Raw genomic sequence first — 16,522 nt, 5'->3', positions numbered from 1 at the left:
AGGGGAAAGGGGAGCAAACCATTAACATAACACCATGGGGAGCCAAATTAACAACACAACGCTATAGAAGGGTGTAGTCTTCCTTTGAAGTTCCAGTGGTGTAGATAGGACCAGAATCTCCTCTGGGAACCCAGTGGAGAAAGGCTGCCTGTGGTGTTCTGATTCTGTGATTACATCCAGCTGGGAATGCTTGGCTCTTCCCCCTGCGGTGGAGCATCTCACAATGGAATGATGTAATTTTATCAGTCATGCACTGAGACTCAAGGGCCCATTAACAGAAGATATCTCCCTGGAAGGAGGATGGGTGGTGGAAGAGATAAAGAACGATGCCCCACCTGGTTTTAACAGATGCTAATAGAATGCATACTTTTGATTACGTCTTGCATTGCAGTTCAAGAGAGAGTCCCACCTTAAAAAGCTTTTGAAGAGATTGTTTCATCTGCAATGACTTTGTGCCTGTAATCAGGAAGTATTTTTAATTATTCTTACTCTTGCTGCCCTCAGAGTGGGTTTGCCTGAGGAGAATAGAAACTCAAACATTTGGGTGTGAGCAGGCTGCTTCCCCTGGAGAAATCGGAGCAAAGACAGAATTCAGATCTGGATTTGAGAGGTCCCAGCTGACTGGAAGCTGGCAAATGTTGTCCTGATTTTCAAGAAGGGCAAGGAGGACCCCAGAAATTACAGGCCTGTCAGTTTCACTTCAATACCCAATAAAATCAAGGAAAAGTTTATTCTGGATAGTATTGAAAACACTGGAGAACAATACAGGAATCAGAGTTAACATGGCTTTATGAGGGGAAAGTCCTGCTTGTGAAATCTGAGTTTCTTCTGTGACAGGGTAACCCACTTGGTTGATCAGGGAAAGTCATGGATGATGGGATTCCAAGATGGAATCTTTCTGGATTTCAGCAGATCTTTTGGTACTGTGTCTACCTGAATGCTTCTGGACAAAGTGTCCACCACATAGGTGGATAAACACATTGTGTGATGGGTAAGCAACTGGCTCATGGGTCAGGCACCAAGGGCGACAGTGGCTGGGGTGACACTACACTGGCAGTGGTCACCAGTGGGTTCTGCAGGGCCCCATTATCAGCCCCTGCTCTTCAACATCTTCGTTAACAACCTGAACACAGGACTTGAAGGGATAATCAGTAAATTTATTGGGAGGAGCTGTCAACTGCCTGGAGGCCAGAGAGGCTCTGCAGAGAGAACTCACAGAGATGGGCAGTCACCAGCTGTATAGAATTTAACAAGGGAAGGGTCAGATTCTGCCCCTGGGATGGGGTACTGCTGGCTTGGTGTATGGACTGGGGAAGGAGAGGCCGGAGACCAGCTGTGGGGAGAGAACTGGGGGTCCCGGCCAAGGGCAAGTTGAACATGAGTCAGCAATACCCTGGCAGTCTGAAGTGCCACCATGTCCTGGGGCACCAGGCCCAACATCAGCAGCAGGGCCAGGGAGAGCACTGTCACACTCTGCTCTGCACTGGGGTGGCCTCACCTTGAGTGACACCACAATACAGAAAAGACATAAAGCCATTGCAGAGTGTCCAGAGGAGGTCACAAGGATGAGGAAGGGTCTGGAGGGGCTCTGTGAGGAACAGCTAAGGACACTTAGTTTGTTCAGCTGGAGGGTTAGGTTCAATATCAGGAAAAACTTTTTCACCTGGAGGGGGGTTGTGCACTGGAACAGGGTCCCCAGGGAAGTGGTCCCAACCCCATGTCTGTCTTGGGACAAGAAACACTTGGACTCTCAGGCCCATGGTGGAATTGTAGTGTTCTGTGCAGGGCAAGAGTTGGACTCAATGATCCTGATGGGTCTCTTCCAACTCAGCACATTCTGAGTTTCTCTGAAATTACTTCAGCACCCAGCACTCAGCTTTCACTCCAGAAAAAAGCTGTGCCAGCCTGGTGAACACAAACATTTCACTCCTCCTAAGTACATCGCCTACAATATTTCTTAACTTCTTTGGATGAAAGAAATAAACTGCATGTAGGTGTCATTGTAACAATTTCATGCCCTTCCTTACTGGCTGCTATTAGAAGAGCCATTTACAGGGCAGCTCAGCAGGGGCCATGACCATCCCCAGACATCGGAGGGGAGAGGACAGTGTATGGGTGCTCCCGTGGGTGCACCCATGGGGGTGTGGCAGTGATAGGAGACATGTGGTCTGGCCATGCCACCAGGGGTGCCAGGATGGGGGACAGGTGGCCATGGAAGTGCCCTCATGGGTGTGATGACACCACAGGACATGTGGTCGTGGAGGTGATGCTGCCAGTGCTGGGATGCTCATGGAGATGCCAACACGAGCATGGCAGTGCCAGGGGACACTTGTCCATGGAGTGGCAATGCTGTTGGCAGTGACAGTGACAGACCACGTGTGGGGCCAGGCCATGCTGGCTCCATACATACACATGGGTAGTTCCGCCCGTGCCAAGCAGGTTTGGCCACATCCCAGTGCCACTGTCAGTGCCAGCCCCAGCAGAGGGACGCATGGCAACAGCCCCTGGGGACAGTGGGGATAGGGCACCCCTGTGGCAATGGCTGTGCCAGGGCAGCACCTCCCACCCCACACCCCATAACCCATCACCCCATCATCATCATCACCCCAAAAGTCATCACCCCCCACCCATCACCCCCAAAATCATTCCCATCTCCACCCACCCATCATCATCCCTCACCCATCATAATCACTCCAAAATTCATCACTCCCCACCCATCACCCTGAAATTACCCCCACCCCTCACCCCCTACTCTCCCACCCCTGTAGCCCCCTCACCTGCCCCATCCTTTGTCCCCGGCTCTGCCCTGGTTCTGCTGTCACCATGTCCCCTCCTCCTGCCCAGTGGTGCAAGTACTGCTGCAGGGGTAGCCTCATCCCCTCATGTCCCCTCGGGTCCCCGTGGCTCCTTGGAGGGGGTGGAAAACACCGTCTGGAACAGCGACCAGTGCTCGCTGGCCTTGGGGACACCTCTGCCACCACCCCTGTCGCTGTCAGTGTTGGGGTGGCTCTAGGAGTGTTTCAAGCCCTGCAGCCATGCCCAGCGACAGCTCCCTGGGGACCCCCCGTTCCTTTTGGGGTCCCCTCTGGGGGTGGCAGTGATCGTGGTGCTCCACTTGTAGGTCTTCAGTAGGGTGGGGGCCCGGGGGTGGCCAGGCCTGGCTTCCACCTCCATGTGTGGTATGGGAGAGTTGAGCTTGGGGGGCTCAGGGGCTGGATTTAGGGAGTGGTGGGATGGGGAGAGGCCATTTTGGGAGGTCCAGGGGCTGACTTTGAGAGTAGTAGGATGGGATGAGAAATTTTTGGGGCTGGATTTGGGGTTCTGGGGTTGGGGGAGGCATTTTGAGGGTCTCTGCATGGGCATGGGGGGTGGGGGTGAAATGGGAGAAGTCACTTTGGGGAGTCCAGCGACTGGACTTGGGTGTGGTGGGGTGGACATCCCCAACCTGGCATTCCCACTTTGAGGGGTCCCCAATATTTGGAGTCCCAAATCTGCCCATTCACGTGTCCCAATTTTTTGGCTGCCCACCCCAGGAGTCCAAATTCTTTGGGTTCTCCTGCCCACCCAGGCAGTCCCCACACAATGGACCAGGGATAGGGTGCCAGGGGGACAAAGAGACAAGTGCCCTGCCACCCGTGTCCCAGGTGTGGGACCGGACGCGTTTCCCCTGTTGCACTTCCTTCCCGGCACCCTGGGGACTCCCCTGATCACCCCTTTGTCACTCACTCAGCGTGGGGGCATGATGGCACCACAGGACCCCTCTCTGCACCATCCCTGAGGTGGCACCTGCATTTTTGTCATCACCACCTGCCAATTTGTCATCAGTGCCCCAAAGCAGGGGTGGTCTTGTTGTAATAAATCAACCAGAACTCCATTTCATCATGCAGAAAAAGCCAATTCTTTATTCACAGAATGCATTTTTGTACATTTTTACAGACCTCATGTTGAACTCCCATTGGTTAGTAGTTTCCATGATATTCAATTAATTGGTTAGAAGGTGTTTTGTGTGTATGTGCTGACACTCAGATGTTTACATATCTTCTTCACTGATTCTCATGGGACAGACCCACTGTGCTCACACAGGTGAGCACTTGTTTTTCACCCAGGAATAGTTTGTTGTGTTAACAAACTTTTCATTCTCAAGATAGTCCATGTGGCACAGGGGAGCAGTCGGGGACACAGCTGGGGACATAGCCTGGGGGGACAGGGCAGGAGGGGCAAGAGGGGCTAAGGGGTGGGGAGGGCATTGGAGGGTGTGGATGGACCCAAAAATATGCCAAAAGCAAGGGGAGGGCAGCCAAAACTGGGGGAAAGAATGGAAAAGAGGGAAAGGATCCAAAATAGGGGGCAATGGACCCAAAATAGGGGGGAAAGACATAAAATAGGAAGAAAGGACAAAAATAGGGGAAAAGAATCCAAAAGATGGGGTAAGGACCCAAAATCAGAGGACAAAAGGTGTCATGGGATGTCGTGGGGTGTCACAGGGTGTTTTGACGTGTCCCCACCTGTGCTGGTGCAGGCACAGATGCTCATCCAGGAGCAGCCACGATAACATCCTGCAGGACACAGGGACACCCTGCAGGACACAGCCCTGGGACCTTGGGGACTTTGGCCCTGCTGGGGGTGGGTGACAGAGACACAGAGGGAGGGGAGAGGGACACACAGAAGGGGACAGGGACACATAGGGGAGATAGGGACAGGGACTCACAACGGGGACAGGGAGACATGGGGCAGGACAGATGTCGCTAAAGGACACGGAATGATTCACATGAACACGTCTCAGTGGTATGACAAGAAAAAGAAAAAACTTTATTTTTTGACTCCAGTATTTATAGATTTTTGATGATGACCAGGGATTGGATAATTAAGTTACCACCTTCCCAATCACACTGGTCATGCGAAATGTCCATCAAAGAAGTTTCTTAGAAGGAATGTGTTTATGTTTATAGTTCATAGTTACTTTCCTGGGAAAGTAGCTAAAACTATGAGAACAATATCAGGAGGTCTAGTTTTCAGGGCGACAGACAGGAACACACAGAAGGGTGACAGGGAGCCATGGTGGGGGATGGGGAGATATGGAGAGGAGGGGACACGATGCCACCAGGACACGCATCTGGTGACAATGTCGCCACAACTGTGGGGATGCTGCCATCAGGACGCCTCCAGTGACACCCAGCAGGGGGACACATGACCCCACGAGTGACACTGACCCTTGCCCTGTCCCCAGGGGCGGTTAGGGTCCCCTGAGCTCGGTGGCCCTGGCACACCCTGCTGGCTGTCACTCACTTCTGGCCCACTTGTCACCAGCTGAACAAGTTCCCCATCCTGCCCTGGTGGGGCATGACATTTGGCTGGGACACTGGTGGTGAAAGTGTTGATGTGGTGGTAGGAACTGCATCAGGCAGTGCTTTGCCATGGCTGAGATGAAGGTGTTGGTGGCACTGATGCTGTCCCAGTTCATATCGCCATCCATGTTCATGTCCCCTCATGTCCCCACCCAGGGCTGTGTCCTCACATGTGCACGTCCTTACCATGTTCCCATCCATGGCCGTGTCTCCATCTATGTCCATGTCCCCATCCAAGTCCCCTCATGTCCCCATCCATGGCCATGTCTCCATCCATGGTCATGTCCCCCATGTTCCACCATGGCCCCACCCATGTCACTGTCCCCAAGATGTCCCCATCCATGCGCCTTAGTTCAACGTCTTTATTTTTACCCCTGTTTCAGGGGTTTCAAAGGGATGAACAGAAACCTTTTCATTTCAAGGCCAAAGAAAGGATTTATGTGTCCCTGCTGGCAGAGCATCCTCATGCTTGGGTGGGTGGGAAAAAAATTTTTGGAGGGGTTTCTACCTCACTGTCTCCAGAATCATGGGTTTTGCCCCAATCCATCCCAGTCTGGATGTGGAAGATGCCAAAGGGCCAGAGAGAATTAAAACAATGGATTTATGTTAGAGAAAACCTCCAAGGACATCCAGTGTTTCTTGATGCGACCAGAAGATGCAAAAAGTGAGATTTTTCTGGGGTCAGGAGTCAACAAATCTGCTGTCCATAATGGATTTCTGATGTTGGTTTGTAGATGTGACCAGGTGCCCACAGGGAGCCAGGAGGATGCAGAGCCCCCAGCCAGATGCCTTTCCAACACGGATCATCCAGTGTGGATCCTCCCAAGGGGGATGGAGCTGGAGCACCACACAAAGCTCTTCCTGCACTCAGGGTACTGGCAGGGCTTCCCTTAGTGGTTGCTCCGTTGGTGTTGGTTCAAGGCTGACCTCTGTTTGAACCCCTTCCCACACTGGGGACACTCATAGGGCCTCTCCCCAGTGTGGATGCGCCGGTGGGTGATGAGGGTGGAGTTCAGTTTGAAGCCCTTCCCACAGTCGGGGCAGTGGAAGGGCCTCTCATCTGTGTGAATCCGCTGATGTACAAGGAGATCTGAGCTGGTCTGAAACCTCTTCCAGCACTCCTCACACTCGTAGGGCCGTTCCCCTGTGTGGCTCCTCTGGTGGATGATCAGGTTGGAGCTCCGACTGAAGCTCTTCCCACACTCACCACACTTGTAAGGCCGCTCCCCAGAGTGCATCCTCCTATGATGCATCAGTTCTGAGCTCTGGCTGAACCTCTTACCACATTCCCCACATTCATAGGGCCTCTCGCCGGTGTGGGTCCTCTTGTGGACAATGAGGTTTGACCTCTGGGTGAATCTCTTCCCACACTCAGGACATTCATAGGGCCTCTCCCCGGTGTGAATGCGCCGGTGGGTGATGAGATCAGGGTTATTTTTGAAGCCCTTCCCGCAGTCAGGGCAGTGGAAGGGCCTCTCATCTGTGTGAATCCGCTCATGCCTGAGGAGCCTGGAGCTGCTCTGAAACCTCTTCCCACACTCAGGACACTCATAGGGCCTCTCGCCTGTGTGTGTCCACTGATGCTTCAGGAGACTGGAGCTTCTCTGAAAGCTCTTCCCACATTCCCCACACTCATAGGGCCGTTCCCCTGTGTGGCTCCTCTGGTGGTTGATCAGGTCAAAGCTGTTTCTATAGCTCTTCCCACACTCCCCACACTCATAGGGCCTTTCTCCAGTGTGGATCCTCCGGTGGTGGATGAGGGTTGAGTTCCGGCTGAAGCTCTTCCCACATTCCCCACATCTATAGAGCTTCTTCCCACTGTGGACCTGCTCATGGATCCTCAGTTCCAAACTCTGGCCGCCTCCTTGGCTCAGGGTGGGTCTTTCTTCCTTGGATCCCTGTGATCTGCGTTTGCAGCCCGTCTTTGTGCGGGATCTCCGTGGCTTTTCCTCCCCATTGAATTCCTGAGCTGTGGAGCTGCTCAAAACAGCCTCTTCCACGAGGTTCTGCTGCAAAGATTTGTCCCCCCTGGTCTCTGTCCACTGCTCCTTGTCTGGGGAAGGAAGGACAAGGAGAAGACGGGATTTGCCTCTGTGCCAGAGGGAAGGGGAAGGAGATCCCCCCCAGTGCGTCCCCGGCAGGACGGCGTCGGCAGCGGGACTGTCCTGCAGCCGGGGGCTGTGCTGGGCTGGGACATGGAGCAGGAGAGAGGGGGAAAGGGGCACAGACTTCCTCCTCACCTGCCAGGGGCTCCTGGGCCATCATCCTCACATTGTCCTCCTCCTATATCCGGTCAAGGTTTGGGAATGAGAAATCCTGGTTTGGGGGGGAAAACAAGGGCTGAAAACGTTGTGTTCGATGGTGCCACTATGAAAGTGCAGCTCGAAAAGTCACTTTCAGCCTCGCGGGGACCAGACCCCACTCATCTCCAGCCTTCCCACCCCTCTCCATGCTGCCGGGGATCCCCCGGATCCAGGATCGCCCCTCTGTGCCCTCCCCTCTCCGGGGCTCTCGCGTTCCTCCCCGGCTCTCCCGGGGATCCCCAAACTCGGTATCGCCCCTCTGCCCACCGGTACTAGGCGATCGCCACGTGGGACCCCCCAGGATCCCTCCAGGGCATTTGCGGCTCAGCTTTGGGGTCCTGCAAGATTCAAACATGCCCTGTCCCGCAAAAAAAAACCCTCCCGGAGACTCCCACGATGGATTTGGGGCGAGCTCCCCCTCCCCGCTCACCTGTGGGTTCCGGGGGTGGGGATTAGGTGATGCTGCTGGAGCCGGGGGAGCTGCGGCCTGAGCAGGCGGGCGGGGAAACCGCGCGGTTCTGCCGCTCCTCCTCCTCCCGCTGCTTCTCTTCCTTCTGTTCCTTCTCTTCCTCCTCTTCCTGTTCCTCCTCTTCCTCCGCTCCTCCTCCGCTCCCAGCCCGGGCCAGGCAGGTGCCGACACCCAAAAGCAGCCGCGCTCTGCCCTGGGGTGTCTCCCAATGCGGCCCCGCCTCGCGCGGCACTGGGAACGATACTGGGAGCACCGGGGAGGAACTGGGAGCGCTTTCCCTCCCAGTACGCCTCTTACTGGGAGCACTGGAGGGAACTGGGAGGAAACAGCGCCGGGACGCGGCTACCCCGGCGGTGGGCGGGGCTAAACAAAAGGGCGTGGTCAGAAGCGATCGCGCGCTGTGATTGGTGGGCAGGAACAGCGCGGTGTTTCCCTGGTCACGTGAGGGCCGGGGGAGTTGGAGCGATGGCGGCGGCGTCTGGTGAGAGGGGGCAGGGATCGGGAATGGGGACCGAGACAGGAACCGGGAATACGGGAATGGAACCAGGAATGGAGTCCGGACTGGGATGGGAGCAGGACGAGACGGGGGTAGGTGGGACACGGAAACGGGCGGGGCCGGGGGCGTGACAGAGGGGAGAGGGGCGTCCGCTACAGGGGACACAAGGAGTCGGAATGGGGGGACATGGGAACAGTTCCAGGGCAGGAGGTCCTTGATCAGCTGCCCCAGAACCTCCACCGGGGTCTCCCAAGCGTAGCCGGAGTCATTCAGCTTGGGGTCCCCAAAGCCCTGAGCAACCCCCAAGTCCCTCCCAGGAACCCTCTGATGCTGAACCCAGCATCTCCCAGATCCCTTGGACGATCGTCCCATGTCCCCATCCATGTTTTTGTTCAACATCTTTATTTTTACCCTGGTTTTGGGTGTTTCGAAAAGACAAAGAGAAATGAAAAGAAAATCCAGGCCACGGGGAGCCAGGAGCCACCTATCCACTGAGGGCATTCCCAGGGCTTCCCTTAGTGGTGCCTCAATTGATGTTTGCTCAAGGCTGACCTCTGGGTGAAGCTCTTCCCACCCTTGAGACACTCAGAGGGCCGGTGACATCACAAGGAGCAGGGCTGGCTGTGATTTTTTTGGTGCCTATGAAATCCCAAGGGCAGTGTCACACCGGGGGCAGCTCTCAATGTCCCCAGCAGGTCACGCTGTCCAGTGCAGCCCATACCAGTAGTCACTGTGCACATGGAAGAGGCTGGGCTGGATGTGGGTCAGGGCAGAAACGCTGCCCCCGGGACTGCGGTCTCCCCCTGTCTCTGGGGCACAGCCCCTGGTGGGAACACCTTGGGCAGGGCATGCAGCTGCTGCTAGGCCATGGGGACAGGCCATACCCCATGCCAGCTGCCTGGACCTCTCTGATGCCTGTCCCAGATCCCTGTGGCTCCTGTCCCCACTACTCCCGACCTCCTTCACTCCATCCATCAAAGTCCCACTCAGTCTCTTCACTGTGAACTTTGGAAAGAATGGAAGAAAGGATGCGTTGTCAGTTAACCCTGGCTGGATGCCGGGCACCCACCAAATCTGCTCTTTCACTCCCCTCCAGAGATGGACAGGAGAGAGGAAATAGAATGAGGGCTTCATGGGTTGATATAAGGACTGGGACAGATCACTCAGCAAATGCCATCATAGGAAAAACAGGTTTGAAATTAGTGATATTAATTGAATTTATTGCTATCAAAATCAAATCAGGATAATGAGAAGTAAAGTAAAGCTTTAAAAACACCTTCTGCTCATCCCTCCCTCCTTCCCGGCTCTGCCTCCTGCCCCAGTGGGTGCAGGAACACAGGGAATAGGGGTTCTGGTCAGTTCATCACATGTTGTTTCTCCTGCAGCTCGGGGAGAGGAGTTGTTCCCCTGTTGTGCCAGTGATAGTAAAAGGCCTTAAAATCTTAGAAAATTCGGGGACTTAGAAAAAGTTAGGTTTGGAAAGCCCTGGGAAAAGCAGGCCCTGGAAACGTTAGGCCTTGTGCTTGCTAAAGACCAGGTCAAGCTGCACTTGTGTAGTCAGTATATGATAAATGATACAATTGTTAGATGTGATTAGATATAATTATTGTTTAGAGAACATGGGGAACCATGTTAGGGGGCTAAGGGGGGATTACGAGAAATTCATGCTTGGGTAAAAACAATGCTTACAATAGAACAATGTAAGTTTAATAATTAATATGTAAGTTGCATAATGATAGAGTATAAAATATGTTCAACTCGAAACCCAAGTCGTGTCAGATTTGGGTATGTGTACCCCTGACACCCAGAGCTCTTTAAATAAAGCACCTTCATATAACCATTCGTGGTTATGTGTGTTCCTGAACGCTAACATTTTGGCGACCCAGGTGGGACCTTGTGAGTGCTGCTGAGCGAACTCGCGACCCGATCACGCTCCAGCCGGCACCGAGGGATTCTCGGGGAGCCCATCAGCCGCGACCGTCTCCGCTGCTCACAATGTCCCCGGGAGAGAAAGGTAAGGTGCTTTACTTTGGTTTTGGTGCCTGCCAGTTAGACGTGGCGAAAGCTGCGCGTGGTTGGGCTAAAGGAATTCCTCTTGGTAAAGCCTAGGCGCCGTCCGTAAGACGACTGCGAAAGCGTCGCAGGTTCGGCATTTGTGGTATATTATAGTTATAATATGGAGAAGGGTTTTGGGCTGCTATGCTCCCATACCGGGTACTTCTCCTTTGGGGTGCTTATTAGCACATTGGAAACAAGGTAACTTTGGAGAAGAATTACATAAGACTAAGATAATTTCAGCCAGATCTCCCACAGAAAAAGACCCCAGCAATCCCGTCTCATCTGTTAGTAGCTATAACCTCTTCTCTCTTTCTTTACTTTGCTTTCCTTATTTCTCTCTCTCTCTCTCTCCTCTATCGCATAACCCTTGTTGTTGGCACTAAAATAAAGGTACATTATTGTTGTTGTGATTTGAACTGAAATCCCTTTGTGTCCTTTTGCACTCTGAGATCAAACAAACCTCTCATGAGCCTCACTTGCATTAGCGAATCATGACATCTAAATTGGCATCATGGACAGGATTTCTGACAGACAGAAGGGGCTGCAGGTTTGTTGTGCAATCTGTATTAGGGGAAAGACGTTTTGCTCCAGCCGCACCTAGCCTGACACTCCCAAAAGAGTGAGCGGTGTCTAGAAAGCAAGGGGGGCGAGTCGGATTTCCCACAAACTGCACACACCGAGGTAAAAAGCACCCCACACTCACTTGAGGGCTCTGTCTGCAGAATTTCACAAAAGCTCTCTTAGTGCCAAAGGGCTGGATTGTTTTTGTTGTTGTGTGTATGAATTTTGACTGTTTGGTGTAGCAAAGAGACAACCAGAATTTTAAACTGAAGGAGTGCCTTCCAAGCAGATTTGGTCTTTTTACCCATACAGGGAAGCAAAGTTGTGTGTGTGTGTGTGTATAGTTTAAGTTTATACCTCCCTGTAGTGGTTTTTCTTTTTGTAAAAATGACTGAAAACAGCAGTGCAAAAGTTAAAACTGCATTTTATGCATGTTATGCTCTGTTAGCAAAACACAGTGCCAGACCTTCTCCAGGAGGGAAAAGTTGGTGCTCAGTAATTGGTTTAATTTGGAAAATGTGATTGATAGAGTATGTTCTTTACAACATGAAACAAAATTTAAACTGGGAAAAAATGAAACAAGAGAGTGAAACCCCTCTCATTAATCAAATTTACCCTCAAAAAGAGCTAACTTGGATAAAATTGTGGGGAACACTGCTGTCCTAGTTTGAAACCTCTAATTAAGAATATAATTTTTAATGAGATAATATAAATTTTATAATATAATTATATAATATATTATATAATATATTATAATAGAATATACTATTACTACTACATTATAATAGTATATAATTATATCAATGATAAGGATCTTGGTCTGCATATAACTACTAAAATAGAAATAAAAATAGGAAAAAAAAAAAAAAAAAGGGAAAAAAGAAGAAAAAAGAAAAAAGAAAAGAAAAAGGGAGTATGGGTGTCTCCTTCACGAGTCGGAGACAGAATACGTATTCCGAGTGTCTCACTGAAGGTGATCAAATTCGGTTGAGAGAACAGGAATCGAATGAGCACTGGGTACATGAGGTCTTCTTAATAGCAAGATACAGACATAGCCCATGGTCCCTAACTCAGCATACAGCTTATTGGGCCGAGGGGCTTAACCCCTTGGAAAGGGGGGACTTGACTGCTATAGTTTGTACCCCCAACCAACTACTGAAAAATATTTAGAAAGCTGTCTGCTTACAAATGATACACAAAAGAAAATTAATTGTTAGTTATGAATCACCAATGCTGTTACCTGTGAAAACTGAAATTATGGACCTGTAAAAATCCCAGAAGGAAAAAATCAGAGAAAGCAAAGGGTGATAGATACATTGGTTCTCTTAATGAAAACCCAAAAAAAAAAAAAAAGAGAAAACAAATCTCTAATTGCCAGTATTAGTGGTCACTAGAAATAAAGAAAGGGGTCTCCAAAATATAATGAGTGGCTTATCACTTAAAAGTTGAGTAAAGTAGTCGTTAATTGGCACTGTCCCAGGTTCATTGTATCGAATGCCCCATTGTATGACCCAGCGCACCTCCACAGGCTCTGGGCTGTGAGCCAAAGCCGTCTCCTTCTCAGCTTCTGGGAGTGGAACCCAAACAGCTTTAGAATCACGGAAACTGGTAACTCTGCCTCTCATGGGTGAGCAGAGAGGTGGAAGTTAGTTTTATTTAAAATGCTCACTAGAAATAACAAAACTGGAGACGTACTGATTTTAGCAATGGTGGGTCCTAAACATGCACCTATTATTTCTGTAGTTAACACTAGAGCCCAAATTTTGTATTGACCAATACAGACTAGTACAGGATTTGAGAGCAATAATAGAATAACTGAAGATATTTACCCAGTGGTAGCTAATCCTTGCACACTGTTAACATCCGTAAAAGAGAAATAGAAATGGTTTACTGTAACTGATTTAAAAGATGCCTTTTTCTGCATACCCCTTGACAAAGAAAGTAAGAAACTGTTTGCCTCTGAATGGGAAAATCCAGAAAATGGAAGGAAAACTCAGCTCACCTGAACATGACTCCCACAAAGATACAAGAACAGTCCAACCCTATTTGGAAGCCAGCTGGCAAAGGAGCTGGAGATTTGGACCAAGAATGGGCAAGTACCAGAAAACAATACCTGCTGTTACAGTATGTTGATGATACACTGACAACTACAGAAGAGAAAACAACCTGCATAAAGGTAACAATTGAAATTTTAAATTTGCTGGGAATGGGAGGATATAAGGTGTCTAAAGAAAAGGTACAAATTGCCCAACAGACTGTGATTTACCTGGGGTGTGAAATCTCACAAAAGCAACGTAAGCTGGGTACTAATCGTATTCAAGCTATTTGTGCTATTCCAGAGCCCCAGAACCTACATGAGCTGCGAGTTTTCCTCGGGATGACAGGGTGGTGCCGCCTGTGGATCATGGACTATGGACTAATTGCAAAACCCCTGTATGAAGCCCAGAAGACACAGCTGTTTACCTGGGGCAAACCACAGAAGGAGGCCTTCCTCAAGCTGAAGAAAGCATTGACAACTGCTCCAGCATTAGGATTGCCTGATTTATCCAAAGACTTTCAGCTGTTTGTGCATGAAAGATCACACCTAGCTCTGGGAATACTAACCCAGCGTCTGGGAAGCTGGAAAAGGCCAGTAGGCTACTTCTCCAAACAACTTGACAACGTGAGTGCCGGATGGCCTTCATGCCTGTGGGCAGTTGCAGCCACTGTGATGCTGATCCAAGAAGCCAGGAAACTCACGATGGGTAGACATATAGATGTCTATGTACCACACATGGTGACCACTGTTTTAGAACAAAAGGGGGGCCATTGGCTATCTCCAAGCAGGATGATGAAATTCCAGGTAATTGTAGGAGACGCTTTCTGGGGACGGTCAGAGACACGGCAAAGACCTTTATAATCGAGTTAAGTGTTAGAAGTTTATTTCAGGGCGTGGGGTAGAGAGATATAGAGAGAGCAAGAGACGGAAAAAGAGCAAGCAAGAGAAAAAAAGAGAGCAAAAGAGAGAGAGAGAGGGCAAGAGCAAGAGAGCGAGCTCTTCTATACCACTACTTATATAACCTATACCTTTGAATATTCTATTCCTTTACTAACCAATCTTTCTAAGTATACTAATATAGTAACATTTGTGTACAACCTATAGAAATCACTATTTTTGCATATTTTTAGTTATCTCAGGGTCCTTCAGACCTTTCCTTATAAGGCTGGGATGAGGGGTCTCAGCTTGGTTTTATTGCAGGAAAGAATGTGTTCTGGCATACCAGCCCGGTTGGTTTCTTTGAATTATTCAAACCGTGCTATCATTTGTATTTCTTCCTTAGCCTTTCTGGCTACAAAGTCATATTTATAATTTCTTTCTAATTCTACCTTCCCAACAGGTAATCCTAACTGAGCAGGATGAACTCACACTAAAGACAATTAACCTCTTGAATCCAGCTTTTTTCCTAGGTACCACAACTGAAGAAGGCCCATTAGAGCACGACTGTGTAGAAGTAATAGAGTACACCTATTCGGCAAGGGAAGACCTAAAAGACATCCCACTAGAGCAACCAGAATTGGAGCTATTCACAGATGGAAGCAGCTTGGTGGAGAACGGGACCAGATACTCTGGATATGTGGTAACAACAGTCAGTACAATAGTGGAGGCAAAAGCATTATTACCAAGTACATCTGCCCAGAGGGCAGAACTGGTTTCCTTAACCAGAACATTAGAATTGAGTAGAGAGAAATCGAAAAGCAGACTGGACAGCCCGACAGACTGCTCGAGAAGTGCAAACAACAATGGCATTGATACCTTTAAAGACTAATGTTTCTCAATTTAATTTGCCTCCAAAACCAAAATATTCAATAGAAGATGAGAAATTGAGACATTTGCTAAATGCACAAAAGGATTCAGAAGAATGGTATGTAACTGCACAAAGACAAATAGTGTTAACCCCCTTGATAATGAGAGAAGTTCTACAAATTAAACATAACAAATGTCATTGGGGTGCAGAGGCATTGGTAAAATTGCTAAAGCAAAAATTAATCTTGGTACGGATGCTAACAATGGCAAAATCAACTCAGTGGCAAGACACAGGCATAGGTAGGAAAGATTAGGATAGGAATAGAATCAAGATGACACTTAGCAAGAACCCTCTAGTAGAGTGAAATTTGGGTGGGCCCTAGAGCAAATAGCAAACTGTCAGAACAGAGAAACAGGTCAGGTAGATAGACTAGCAAGAGTCACCTGGGAAAGATTTAAAGAATTAAACGTCCAATTACAACTTATTACTTTTGAAAGAACATGGAGGGTGTGAAGTTCTTTTTTTAAGGGGGACAGATTGATCATTGCATCCCAATGCAATGGGATTGCAATCCACATCCCAAATGTAACTGCAGATGTAGAACATGACATCAATCAGTTGCAACAAATAGAGCATGAAGCACAGGAAGAGCAAAAGGATTTGACTACAAGTTGGTTAGGTAAAATCTTCAAAGGGTTAGGGTGGAATGTGAATTCATGGATTAAATCTATCATTGAGAATGTGATAATTTTACTAATTGTATTTTTAGCAATTTGGTTAGTTTACAGCATCTTAAAAAGAGAAATACAGAAGAAAACGTCCTGGAACCAGAAGATAATAAAGGCACTGACGCGAGAGCTACACCCACCATCCTCTAGTTCTCCATTTCGTGACAGCATCCAGGACAACGTTTACATCAATCGAGGATTTGAAGAACACCAAGTATAAACTCAGAAACAAAGGACTGTATCAAGTGAAAACATTTGCACTTATAGTGAAGTGAAAATGCTTTCAAAGGGGGGAAATGATAGTAAAAGGCCTTAAAATCTTAGAAAATTCAGGGACTTAGAAAAAGTTAGGTTTGGAAAGCCCTGGGAAAAGCAGGCCCTGGAAACGTTAGGCCTTGTGCTTGCTAAAGACCAGGTCAAGCTGCACTTGTGTAGTCAGTATATGATAAATGATACAATTGTTAGATGTGATTAGATATAATTATTGTTTAGAGAACATGGGGAACCATGTTAGGGGGCTAAGGGGGGATTACGAGAAATTCATGCTTGGGTAAAAACAATGCTTACAATAGAACAATGTAAGTTTAATAATTAATATGTAAGTTGCATAATGATAGAGTATAAAATATGTTCAACTCGAAACCCAAGTCGTGTCAGATTTGGGTATGTGTACCCCTGACACCCAGAGCTCTTTAAATAAAGCACCTTCATATAACCATTCGTGGTTATGTGTGTTCCTGAACGCTAACACCAGGGGTCCCTCTTGGAGAGGGTTCT

At 49.1% G+C, this 16,522-nt stretch overlaps 1 protein-coding gene and 1 long non-coding RNA gene across 5 annotated transcripts; one reads left to right on the top strand and one right to left on the bottom strand.

Moving 5' to 3' along the window:
* Positions 1 to 3,874: 3,874 nt before the first annotated feature.
* LOC111932447 (uncharacterized) lies at positions 3,875 to 8,476 on the bottom strand. The gene is made up of 3 exons (XM_023931541.2): positions 8,079 to 8,476; positions 7,586 to 7,661; positions 3,875 to 7,398 (listed from the first exon to the last, which is right to left on the bottom strand). Exons 2-3 carry the CDS (start codon positions 7,608 to 7,610, stop codon positions 6,236 to 6,238), a joined length of 1,188 nt encoding a protein of 395 aa, XP_023787309.1. The 5' UTR covers positions 7,611 to 7,661; positions 8,079 to 8,476; the 3' UTR covers positions 3,875 to 6,235.
* A 50-nt stretch (positions 8,477 to 8,526) lies between these two features.
* LOC111932449 (uncharacterized) lies at positions 8,527 to 16,463 on the top strand. 4 transcript variants are annotated; one of them, XR_015275121.1, is made up of 3 exons: positions 8,527 to 8,598; positions 10,500 to 10,627; positions 11,062 to 16,463. It is a non-coding gene; the product is annotated as an uncharacterized LOC111932449 (long non-coding RNA). The 4 variants fall into 4 exon arrangements; XR_015275120.1 differs by having other exon boundaries at positions 8,553 to 8,705; XR_015275122.1 differs by lacking the exon at positions 10,500 to 10,627 and having other exon boundaries at positions 8,556 to 8,598.
* Positions 16,464 to 16,522: the final 59 nt, after the last annotated feature.

This window comes from Cyanistes caeruleus, chromosome 11 (assembly GCF_971803275.1).
Source record: "Cyanistes caeruleus chromosome 11, bCyaCae1.hap1.1, whole genome shotgun sequence".
In the NCBI taxonomy this organism is placed as follows: domain Eukaryota; kingdom Metazoa; phylum Chordata; class Aves; order Passeriformes; family Paridae; genus Cyanistes; species Cyanistes caeruleus.
This window is presented reverse-complemented; position numbering and strand designations above follow the sequence as displayed.